General features: G+C 42.3%; 1 protein-coding gene across 1 annotated transcript; it reads right to left on the bottom strand.

The window, feature by feature from the left end:
• Positions 1-443: 443 nt before the first annotated feature.
• Positions 444-12,209, bottom strand: nrde2 (NRDE-2, necessary for RNA interference, domain containing). Its single transcript, XM_053434308.1, has 19 exons — positions 12,117-12,209; positions 10,713-10,794; positions 10,193-10,396; positions 9,940-10,080; positions 8,968-9,236; positions 8,637-8,863; positions 7,786-8,010; positions 6,766-6,955; positions 5,873-6,006; positions 5,605-5,725; positions 5,294-5,466; positions 4,990-5,161; positions 4,648-4,868; positions 4,039-4,534; positions 2,284-2,654; positions 1,972-2,111; positions 1,626-1,770; positions 1,082-1,153; positions 444-899 (listed from the first exon to the last, which is right to left on the bottom strand). The coding sequence occupies exons 1-19, from the start codon at positions 12,175-12,177 to the stop codon at positions 774-776; spliced, it is 3,570 nt and encodes a 1,189-aa protein (XP_053290283.1). The 5' UTR covers positions 12,178-12,209; the 3' UTR covers positions 444-773.
• Positions 12,210-12,560: the final 351 nt, after the last annotated feature.

The raw sequence follows: 12,560 nt of genomic DNA, 5'->3' as shown, positions 1-12,560 counted from the left end.
TTTACTTTGAATACAAATTGCCAGATGGGAGTTGATTCTATGAATGTTGCTGCCATCATGGAGATCAGTTCCACAAGACCTGTGAATGTCTGTGTCAGTCTAATATTGTGAAATATAAATTATTAAATTATCATATTTTGATTAGCTATTTGACCCAGTGACCGACCACTGCCGTAGTTTAGCCGGGGACATAGAGGAAGACACTATGTCAGCAAACCCAACTCCCCCACTGACAGCCACAGAGCGCTGGTCGCCTGTTTGCTCAACATCCAAATTGCACGAAATGTGACACAGCACTTCCTCAGGCCATCAACTATACACACGGCAGGTGTGAAGCCGATGAGATGAACGGTTTGCAAGACATGTGTTCCACATACAGACAGGCAGGCAGAAGTTTGTGTGTGTATTCTGCACTTAAACATTAACAGATCTACATGAGCATGGATACGAATATTTCATATTTATTGACATTGTATTATTTGCTGTGAAAATAAAGCATCTTCAGAAATTATGTACACAGAATGGCTCTTTGTCCATCTTTGGATAAAAGTGTTGAAACTTCACCGCTCAATACAGCAACTGTGTGTGTGTGTGTGTGTGCGTGTGTGTGTGTGTGTGTGTGTGAGCATCTGACTTTGCATATGTCTGCTATTCTTAACAAGTGTGCGTGTGGGTTGGCATGTTAGCAGAAAAGCAAACTCAAAGTGAGTAATTGACCAATGTGTGTGTATGTGTGTGTGTATGTGTATGTGTATGTGTATGTTTATGTGTGTTTAGTCTTCCAGTAGTATATCCAGTTCTTCCAAAGGCAGTCTGAGTCGAAGCTCTTTCTCTGTCATCAGATCTACAAACTCCTGCAGTTGCTTGGGGAACAGCTGTACCGCATCCATGTACAAACCCTGATATCACACACACACAGACATTTGCATAAATCCAAATTTAAATTCATACACACCCACACAAACAAAGAGAAAGACAATCAGTTGTTATAACATGTATTTTTTGAATGTACAATTTAAAAAAAGAAGTGGACAGGGATCAGCTGCTGTTAGAAAGTTCCACTCTAATGTCTGTGTCTCACCTTGGCCCAGGGAATATTCTGTAAGGCTTTATAGAAGATCCCAGTGGCTTTATCCACCTTCCCTTCTGACACCTATAAATACACACACACATGCAAACACATTACATACACACAACCAAGACAGGACTTTACTGAAGTTCAATATTTGTGCAATGAAACGTTCACACTAAACAAAGTAAGTCTGCATTGGCTGGTCTGTGTAGGTTAGTTCTTGTAGTTATGAGATACAAATAGGTCCCTCAGGTCAGAGATAAAACAATTTGAAGGACATGGGAGCCTTTGGGATCTTAAACAATCAGCAGGTGTTTGAAAGAGCACACAATTATTCTTGTTATGATATATACATATATATATACACATGATATCAAATATATAGTTGAGATAAATAACAGAGATGACCAGGCTTGTGGAAGTGCTCGTTAACCTAGTGTAGAATAGGAAATTAGTTGAAGTCAGTGGAGCATCCCCACAAGAGCAGTACACGTGTGTGTGTGTGTGTGTGTGTGTGTGTGTGTGTGAGAGTGTGTGTTGTTTGCCCTCTCACCAGGAAGTACATATACATCCTCCAAAGTAAAGGACAGCGAGCACCCATTTCTGTTGCTATGGCGCTTTCAAACAGTCCACGGATACGGTTGCTGAGGCCATTCTCTGGCAGGAAGGCCGGTGCGGTAGCGTCACTGCAACAGGACCTATAGAGACAATAATATGTTTTTCTTTAATTAACAATAAGTTGTGTGAATTCTGAAAGACTATTTGTGAAAACCCTCTTGGCTTATCATGCGAGAAAGAAAGATCAAACCATGACCATAACAACTTGAGAGCATTTTTTGGTTGATTCCAGTATAACATCCAGACAAAACCCCCAAACTACCCATCATGCATTCTGTTACCTCTGAGCAGCGTCCACCAGCTGCTTCCTCTGTTGTTCAGTAACAATGGCAAAGAGGCGTGGAACCACACTGCTGCTTTCCCTGATTACAGATTGGAAAAAGCGGCGTGCCCTGCCGGCGCTGTGGTAACGGTTCTCCACCTGAAAGCAGATCGCCCGAGGGTCATCATGCTGCGATACACATTTAAAGATTCTGTACAAAATAGGTGGAAAGAGCCAGAGAAGAAACAAGGAGCTCATGCCAAACACCTGCATGGTCGGATGATTTATGAATGGATTTTCTTTGGTATCTTCTGAGCAGACCAAAACTTACCTGTGCATATATGCACCAGAGAGGGGCGCTGCCAGGCCAGGTTGAGAGGGCAGAGGTCAGCATTTGTCTCAGTGTTGCCAGTGGAAACACACTGGTGCTGTTGTGGTATCTGAGCAAGGCTGCCTGCTGTACGGCCAATACCTGACACTCAGAAGCTAGCTTGCGAACATGGCTGGAATCCGCTGCAGGTGTGTTTTGATTATCATTCTTTAACTGCTCGTCGAGTGTGCAATGAAGTGCCTCCATCTTTTCTCTGGCCTGGCTGTAGACAGTGTTGGCAGCTTGGATGCCCACCGTGAGGTACTGGAACAGAGCGAAGCAGCCTACCTGACCACTCAGCCTCAGCTTCTCTCCAAGCAGGTCCTGTTGACCTAGTGGTGGAAATAATGTGATTAGAGAATGAATCAAATTAATAACTGATTCAACTGGGTCCTGTCTTTAACGGAAAATGAATTGGGAGAGGAAATTGCTTTTTAATTTGTTTTAAATTAATTAAGCATCATCAAAATAGACTAGTTTGAGGAAACTTTTTCCATTTGCTGTTAGTCCTCCACCTGTCAACGACCTGTATCCAACTAAAAGCTTCAGCTCAGTTTAGAGGAACAATTGTTAGCTGTACAGAAATCCATCAGATTTAGTGGTACACAATATGAAATTCAACGCAGAGGCCATTTGCTACCAGTCAGTTTAATAATTATTTGGCAAATAATTCCAACTATCTATAATCGGTGTAAACCATGTATTGTTGAAGCACAATTCTCCATGATTCAGACCAATTACAATGCCACATTACAGCCTACCAGTGTTTTTGGGTGATTGACAATAACTAAATAGTGTACTTTATATTATGGGTTAAATATTAAACATATTTATATTTGAACTTATGTGGTTTTAAATCTCTACAGGCGGGTTGTCATGGCCTGCAAAGTATATAAAACACTGCTTGCATGGGAGGGATTCAATATATGAATTTAAAACTATGGCATGGTATGTTTGATTATGGTCATTGCTATATTGAATACTGAGCATACAGGATGGGTTGAACATGGAATAAAAATACGTGAAAACTGTCCTGTGTGACAGAATAGCTCATCTCCTTCATATGTTAGTAGTTGTATAATTGAAAAATGCAGAATTGAACTACTGAGCAGCTGTTAATAGAGACAACAGGGTCAGCAATGCATGTAATTAATTATCCATGTTGCATTCTACACTGGTAGTCAAGACTAAGGCTAGTTGTTTTCTTCCAGAAGGGGTCATGTTATAGGTGCCTGACGAATCAGCTAAAGCTACCTTGTGACGGACAAGACCCAATCAGCATGTGGTTATAAGTGATTACGTCAGCTTCCAAACATATCCGTACCAGAGTTGATGTGTTTCCAAACAAAATGTAGTAATGTGGAGGTTATCTCAGCCTCTCCTGGTTCTGCTCACTCGCTCCCCTCGACACGTGCACGCACAGACACATGCATGCTCACATACACACCAAACAATGAACAAACAGTGGACACATCTGTAGTCGGACTGGTTAAAAACAACCTTGTCTGATCTCAGAGAACAGAGGTGATGGAAATGTGTATTTGCATATAGAGCAGGAAAGTGAGATCTGCTTACAAGTGGTCACAGGAGACACATTCAGGACACATTGTAATGCCAGGTGACGTCCTGAGAGCTGTCCTCTTGTGACTGGCTCTCTAAAGACAGATGTTGCTAACCGGTCTGAGCAGGGCCTCAGATATTATTATGAAAATGTACCTTTTGTGTTGGTTTGAGGGTTGTTGTGAACTTGGTCCAGTGCTGACAAGCTGGCCGTCAGAGCCTGCTCGTAAGACCTCCTGGCTTTCAGGACAGCTACTGGGGAGAGGGAGTGGGAGGTTGAAGAGGAGGAAGAGGAGGCTCCTTCTGCTAGCCTGGTTAGGACCAACACAGCTGGGGACAGAGTTACATCAGTTTGTCCCCCTCCTTGCCCCCCTGCCTGGTCCTCCACCTCCAGCTGGGACCACAGCAGAGACAGCTCACAGAGGGTGGGGCTGCTTAACCCTTTGCCTCCCCCAATCTCTGTGGCCGTGGAGAAGACCTTGCGAGCTTCTTCCAGGTTTCCCAACATCCATTCCAGGTGAGCATACTCCCGCCACAGCACCAACGAGGAGCGGTTGTCGGGTTCTTTAAGCAGTCGCTTGGCAACCCGCTTGCTGCTCTTGCCTTGAGGACGGAGACGTTTTTTGTTGCCACTGCATAAGCAGCGCACGACCTGATGCATGCAAAAATACAAATATGTTAGTGCCGAAGTTCAGCACATTTCTGACCTGAAAATAAGTTGACCGAAATTTCTTTCTTTTGCTTTATGGATAAACCAATTCTTACCTTGAGTTTCTCGTACTGCATCCAACTGAGTGACAGAACAGCTCGGTGATGAAGAGGCAGGATGGGTTGGACCATATTGAACACGTTGGTGACAAACCTCTCGCCCTGCTTTCCAAGCCCCACCCATTTCCTGGTTCCCTGAAGGGTGGTCATGTGACCTACAGCGTTAACCCCGAGTTCAGGTAGGTTGTAGGAGGTCATCGGACGCTGGAGCTCATTACCTAGGATGGAACATGAGGCCAGATTTGTCATTTGCCTTCATCTCACTATGATTCAGACCGATCGTTATATTTAAAAAAAAAAAAAAAGTTAGAACTTTTGTTAATGATTGTGTCATTTTACCCTGAGTGAGCAAAGAGAGGTTCTCTAGCAGCAGGCCAGGCTGGCAGGGGGCAGGAGATAGAGCAGAATCTACAGGCAGCCCAAGGAATGACAAGAAATGGAGAAGAAAACGTATCTGCAGCTCTGGTGACGACAGACAAATTAGGGATGGACCAATGTCATCAAATAAAACCTAGAATTGGACAGAAAGAGAGAGACTTTAGATCCACTTAAATTACATATCATGTAAGTGTAACTTAAAAACAGATGGACTTATAAGGATTTACATCTATCTTTCTGTGTATGTGTGTCAAGCTGTATGTACCTGTCTGTCAGGGTCCTCACAGTCCTCTTCTGATTGGCCCTTGGCTTTGTCCGGCCGCCAGGGCAACCACTGAGCTGCTTCACGAGAACACTCAACATCGAGCCAAACGGTCTCTCTGGGCTGGCTCCGATCCTTCACCTCCTCCTCATCTTCCTCCTCCTCCTCTTCCTCATCTGTGAACACACAAACGTGGTACTTAGGTTGTTGTTGTTTTCATAGTTCTAGCACAAAAAATCTATTCCAGGATTACCTTCAAGGCTCAGTATAAGTGTGTGTGTGTGTGTGTGTGTGTGTGTGTGTGTGTGTTTTACCTGCACTGGGCTGTAGCCATCCCCCACGCTCTTGTTGGAGCATCCAGGCTTTCCAGCCCCTGGCCCCCAATTCCCCAACCCTTGCCTCCCCGCTGTCCCAGAACGGCTCGAAGAACTCCACCTGCACATGCAGACACACAAAGACACATCAAACTCCAAGACCCCTTTCCCCCTTATTGGAGCACCGATATATTACCCTTTGTATGTCTATGTATATAACTCATATTTGACTGTTTAAACTTCGGTGCAGACAATCAAACAAACAAACCTGCTGTTTGGTGGACAGTCCTCGAACGCTGTCAGGTTTGTAAAAAGTAAAGTCGATCATGGCCTGAAACAGAGAAATTGCCTTCTCCGATTGACCAGACTGACGTAGGAAATGACACTGCTGGGTGAAGATATCTGGACAGAAAGATAGAGATAGGCTAAATGAAAAACACATTGTATAACGCATTGAACATTCAGACAAATGTTTTAATCTACTAAAAAAAATGAGAGTAGGATGTAATAAAAGTTCCGATGTCAAGTGTGTACCGTTATACATTTATGCGTGAGTTGAGGGTTTCCTTGTTATGACAGAAGCAGAGGATAAAACTGGGCTGAGTAAGCTTAGCTGCTTTCAGACATGCACTTGAATCACCAGACATCTTTCAGAGGGGCTGTATGTGAGAATGCAAATGTCCGAGTTAGAGGCTCTGTACTTTCTCCAGAGTTTCTCCAGCCAGCCCACCGGAAAAACTCCAGAGAATGTCTGAGTGAGCTCATGTGAGAACACAGCAGGAGATCCTCCACAGGATTCACCATGAGCAAGTGAGCGTGTTGATGACATTTCTAACAAGTGACAGATGCACGAATGAAAAACACTAAACAGAGCCGACAAAGATGTCAAGAGAGCTTTTGGTGACATGGGTCGACTCCAGTGTCTATGTACTGAGAACACAATCATGTGATCTGGCGGAATTAATAAGTTATATTCTGCCTCTGCCTGTAGTGCCAACCCTCACCGGAACACATATGTGAAAGATAACCTCCAGGGAAAGTCCGTACCCAGTAGTGCGGATATTCTGCGGAGTTCTTGACTGAAAACTACTCATGTAACTGTTTTGCACTCAGTCTTTTAGTGTGTGAAAACATAAAAAGAGCAAAACAAATCTCTTGTACCCAACATATCCTCCTCAATCCCTGGCAGGGCTGGGTGAGAGACCATGCTGCCATCCTGCACGCCACTGAGCGTGCTTAGACACTTCCCGTAGGCAGCGTTGACCTTTGGCACAGTGAAGTTGCTGAAGTAGCTCTGGGTGAAGAGCAGATACTCCCTCCACAAGGGGGCACTGTTTGGATGGAGGAACACCTGGTGTGAAACAGATTAAACACAAGTGAACTTTGTTAGAATGACGGAAAAATTTGGTCACAAATTTAGGCAATGGTCAATTCTTTCTGCTCTAGTTTGGACAGGACATAGAGCGCCGTACATGGTCGCTCACTGCTCTGTGTGTCCTGCACCAGATGGGTAAAAAGCAGAGATTAAATTTCCCTACCTGCATGAGTGTGCCTTTGCATGTCTGTGCATGTGTTTGGGATGAATAAATGGATCTTAATCTTAATCTTTAGACTGTGTATAAAGAAGGGGGACATCACAGATTCCAAAGGTGAATCCTTGCCCCCCTGGTGGCTGCCTGCAGTACAAGTCTTAAACCCTGCCTCCTCCATGTTAGTTGATGTGACACATAAATAAACATTTCTAAAAGATGGTTTGTGTCATTTAAGGTAATTCTTATCACAGCGATGTTTGTTCAAGTTTGACTTTTCTCAGTAAGTTTGGTTTTAATTAGTTTTAAATGCATTGAAAATGGGTGAAGCATCATGATTGAAAGCTGAGACTGACTCAAGATTGATCAAGCGTGTGTATCAGCAGGACCTCGATGGCGGAGCTCCACACCACGATCACTACTGCGCCCACTCTGGCTCCTAATTACGTTAAAAGAGCAAGATGGCAACACGCATATCCGGGATAGTTTAGCTTCATTTTGGTAGAACAGGAGGAGGTTAGTACGCATCACCTATCTTTATATAAAGTCTATGGTTTGGACCAAGGTAAACAAACCACACCTAGAGTGTGCTGCATTGCATGTAGTTTATATACATAGCACTGAGCGAGTTTGATGGAAAAAAAAGACTGACCAGTTTCTTCCACTCTTTAGCCAGAACCGAGGGCTCCCAGAGCTCCTGGCAGATCCGGAGCCTCTCCAGCTGCAGAGCTATGGAGGTGGGGTTGGTTTCCACAGCGCGCTCTGCAATGCACAGCTTTTTGTCAAGGACTGCTCGGTACGAAGACTTGCGGTGCTCAGTCGAATGGCTGCCCTGCTGTTCCTCCTCGCCTCCAAACTCTGCTGAACTCAGCTCATCCTAGAGAGCCAGATAGGAGATGAGGAAGATCAGAGGTGATGATGCACAGGAATAATCAGACAGATAACTGTGTTGTTGAAAGCTTAGTCCCTTCTATACTTTTTTTAAATCACTTTCGTTATTAAATGCGATTAAGGACTTTTTTTTTCTCACTTTTTTTTCGGTCCCCTGAATCACATTCAGGGGACTGAAAACTATAAGTGTTTAAAGTTGTTACACACATATTAGATGTCACAGATAGAGAAGCGCTGACACATTCCTAGTTTTGGTCTTTACCTGGGAGCTTTTGACAATTTGACGAATATAATATATAATATAATAAGCCCAATTTTTTTATTATCGTCATGAGCAAATTCTGAAAGCTTGAAAGATGTCTGAACAGTCTGAACCCTGAGGTAGCTGGCAGTACCTCAAACTATACACTGAGGTAAACAGTACTTTTAAGTAAAAACAAATCTTCATACAAACAATTGGACAATTGTTGAAACCACAAAAAAGTATTGAAATTATATACATTCATACAAAAATAAACATACTATATTGTAAAATGACAATAAAGTCTTGAATCTTGAATCCTCTCCATAAATAGCTGATTAAAGTACAGGTGAAAAGAAGGGCCGTCATACCTGGTAATGTATGAATTTGATCCATAGCTGTGTGTCTGATGGCTGCTCTCTGAGCTTCCGGTTGAACTCCTCAGTCCTCCTGGCCATTAGCACAGAGCTCTCCCCTGTGTGTTCGTCCTGTTTCTGCTGCTCTGTCGGCTCCGGCTGTCCTTTCCCCTGCAGCCAGAGGGCCGTGGAGGAGTCGTACACACCGAGAGGATTGACTGATGATGTCGGCACTCTGCCAACTGCATTGAAACATTATGGGTTAAAATGACATGGTCCTTGTAAGATATGTGCAAGGTAGGTCTGACACAGAAAATGTTAGCTCAGTTGTGAGTAAATCTTGTACCTGTCTGTCCTCCATTGTTCTCTCCTTCGTGATCACCCAGAGGGAGGTAAGTGATGGCACTGATGACATCAAGACAATCAGGATTCTTTGGTAACGTAGGAAGAGCCAATTGGGACCTCAGCAGCTGGCGACTGACTGAAGAGAAGTATCTATCTGCTGCTTTCCTCTTGTCCCTGCCTTTCTGTTTCTTATTCGATTCAGACGCCTCCCAGCTGACTCCCTGTCTGCGAAGGTCCAGACCCAACGATGAGCTGCCTTTCCTCTTATACCTGGAACACACAATTTCAAAGCTGCCATTCCACTTCATGCAAGATTAAATTTCTCCTCTCCCGAAGACCTGAAGATCAAAAGAGCCCTTCCCATCCTGAAGAGTGAGTGGTTTTAAATATACTCTGCATAGGCAAATACTGTTGTTGGCATGAGCAGAGATTGTCACTAAGGCTATGTCAACACTTCTATATTTTCATTTGAAAACGCATCAACTCTGCCTTAGAGATGCAAAAAAGGAGAAGTTTAGAAATGCTTCTGGCCTTGTTTTAGTTTGGGGCTTAGCCCAGTGTACTAGTGTAGAACACAACAAGGATAATCAATTACAAGAGTTGCTGACCCTGTTCTCTTTGCTAACAGCTGTTGTGCAGTTAAATTCATCATTTTACAATGATTCAACTGCTTACATGTGTAGGCGACTAGCCATTATTTGAGCAATCTTTGTACTACAGCACATGCACCCAACTGTTTACACCAACATGTGCACGCCCAGTGTACATAAGTGGTCATGTGAGATGCGTTTTTAGGCCTGTTTGTATGGACAGGGATTAAAACTGATACGGAGCCAAAAGACTGGTGTGGTCAGAGAACGTTTAAGTTTGAAAAGGCCATATTAAAATGAAAACTTAGTAGCATGGATGTAGCCTAAGAGAGAGAATGTGAATCTATGCAGAGGGTGCAAAGTGTATTGTGTGAACATGTTACCTCGCTACATCTCCTCTGTACAGGGACTTATATGTCCAGTTGGCTTGGTCTGGTTTGCGGTCCACACAGAACGGCTGCTCTGCGGGCGACTGGAGGTCATCTAACCAGGAAAAAGTATTTGCTACTGCAGCAGCCTCGGATCTGTAATAGGGGATACACACATACACCATCAAAAAATGACTAAATAAAAGTCTGCCAGTGCCATTGTGTATAAAATTAAGAGTTTAATGGAAATGTGTGTGTTTGTCTATACCCAGCAGCCTCTTGCTCCCTTTTGAGATCACTGGGGTAGGTGGTCTCTGAGTCTGAGCCGCTGCTGTCGGAATACCTCCCACTCTTCTTTTTGTGTTTTTTCTTCTTTTTCTTCTTCTTTTCACTCTTCTTCCTCTTCTTTTTGGATGGCACATTATCCTCTTCTTCTTTCTGCTCCTCAGCAGAACTCACCTCTCTGCTTAGACTGAAAGGGTCATTCACGAGGTTACAACACTTTTAAATTTCAAGCAGAAACACAAGATTTACACATTTCCCTTATAGTCTCCTGAATACTTGTAACTACAAAAATTATAGACTAATTCAGTTTATTTAATAAGCTTCTTAAGGTACAAAGAGAAAAATAAGAGGGTAAAATAAGAGGAATAAGTTCACCAAATCCAGAAACGGCAAACAGAGATATGCAGTACGATATTGGAAATGGAAAGATGCAACAAACTACAACGTTGTGTACTCGACCACACAATGTATAATTTCCAGTGATGTGTCTTTTTTATTATTACCTTGTCTCCTTCTTTAAAAAACGACCGTGAAGAGAGAAGGCATCTCTGGTCTGAAAACTTGTATTGGTCAACCAGCCTAATTCTAAAGGGAGAGAGTGACCAAGAAGAGAGAGAATCAGGAGGACTGTTGGATCATGATGTTGATTATCAAGCACTGATTTATGTTATGTGCAGTGTAGTATCATGCCTTTGACAGGCTGTTTAAATTGAGTGGAAACAAACTGCTCTATGGGATACATTTCTATTTTCTTACAACAGAGAGAAGTTAAATTGACCTGCAGTCTAAATACGCCTTCATGTCTTCTTGGAGCAGACAAGAAGACTTCTCAATGTTGCATGTAAAGGTCATGACCGAAACATAATTAAACCCAGACTAATGAGATGTGGTTGATAAATAGTCTGATGCTGCTGCTTTTAAAAGACACAATGTAGCAGGAATGTGAAGTTATGTTATAGTTATTAATTAACGGCAAAATCTTTTTTTTGACTATGTATTTTTTTTTATTTCCAACATGTAACAAAAGATATACAACTTGAACATAGGACAGTCAAGTTACGGTCCATATCCTCGGACTGCCCCCCCCCCCCCCCCCTCCAAAATACTGGTCGATGGACAGCCAGACATCCATGAAAAATAAATATATTTATATTATTTAAATATATTATATAACTTATATAAATAGACTTGTAAATACATTGAAGTGAAGACAAAGGTAAAAATGCAGATATAAATAATAATAACAATAATAAATAGCTGAAAGGAAGAAAAAAGGGTGGATTATTTTGATAGCTTCCCTGCATTCTACAAAGAAAAAAAATGGCTGGCGAGAGACGTCCAATATGCTAGTGGACTCCCTTATGGTGAATCTAATTCAGTCTGAGTCCGCTTTATGATCCAGTGACCATATATTGGAGGGAGAGCATCCGACCATTCGAACAAAATAAGTCTTCTGGACAGCAGGGAGCAAAATACCATTATATTCAAATGGCAGGTAGTAAAACAAGCATCCAAACAATGCAATGAATTGAGATGGCACTGTTTTTCCACATATTCTACAGTGTCTCAAAGATAGATGCAGCTTGGGACATGACCAAAACACATGTAGCAGTGTGCAGGAGCCTGCTGGTGTCGAGTCAAAGTCTGGCTTCATCCTAGATCGTCTCTCTTTCTGTGAAGACGGTGCACTACTACAAGCTGAACCTGTGTGTCCTATCGATGAGTAAATTCTCTGAGATTATTTCATCTGGGTCGGTTTCATCAATTGTCGTTCAGCTCCAACCACACGAAGCTAACACAAGCTATTTTGTGGCTAATCTGATTAATCCACTCTGTATAATGACAACAAGGCATCAATTAGATAAGCAACTGTCATTAAAACGCGGGCTACAAGACGGTGTGTTCACCTTTAGACGAATCTTCAACTTTATCACTCGAAGTTTCTGCAAACGCTGGAAACAGCGCCATGACGGAAAGTAAACAGTCGCAGAGATATGACGTCACTCGGCAGCCACCGGTTCACTGAAACTAAAATGTGTCAAACATTAACATATATAAGATTAAGAAATATTAATTAAAATGTTACACAATTTACATAGCCAACAAATATGTATCTTCCTCAACGCATCTCCATAACAACATATCCTGTAAAAACTCATCAAAATATTGTTAATAAACATAACAGTGAATTCAGCGTAAACTACCAACTTCACAGGTTTTTATGTGAATTAATTTAATATCAAACTTATATCACATAAATAGTAATAAACTGTTAATGTGTACATTGATCTCTTTAAAGAGGAATAATAATTGTATAATGCTTGCCAATGTTTTATTTATTTAATTGTTAA

This window comes from Pleuronectes platessa, chromosome 11 (assembly GCF_947347685.1).
Source record: "Pleuronectes platessa chromosome 11, fPlePla1.1, whole genome shotgun sequence".
Classification (NCBI taxonomy): domain Eukaryota; kingdom Metazoa; phylum Chordata; class Actinopteri; order Pleuronectiformes; family Pleuronectidae; genus Pleuronectes; species Pleuronectes platessa.
This window is presented reverse-complemented; position numbering and strand designations above follow the sequence as displayed.

What these genes read in the sequence shown, in the direction of transcription:
- nrde2 (XM_053434308.1), bottom strand. Translation starts at nt 12,177, where the DNA reads ATGGCGCTGTTTCCAGCGTTTGCAGAAACTTCGAGTGATAAAGTTGAA. An exon ending in AGTTGAAGATTCGTCTAAAG is followed by an intron (nt 10,795 to 12,116) that starts GTGAACACACCG and finishes CTCTCCCTTTAG; the next exon opens with AATTAGGCTGGTTGACCAAT. An exon ending in GACTGTCCACCAAACAGCAG is followed by an intron (nt 5,726 to 5,872) that starts GTTTGTTTGTTT and finishes CTGCATGTGCAG; the next exon opens with GTGGAGTTCTTCGAGCCGTT.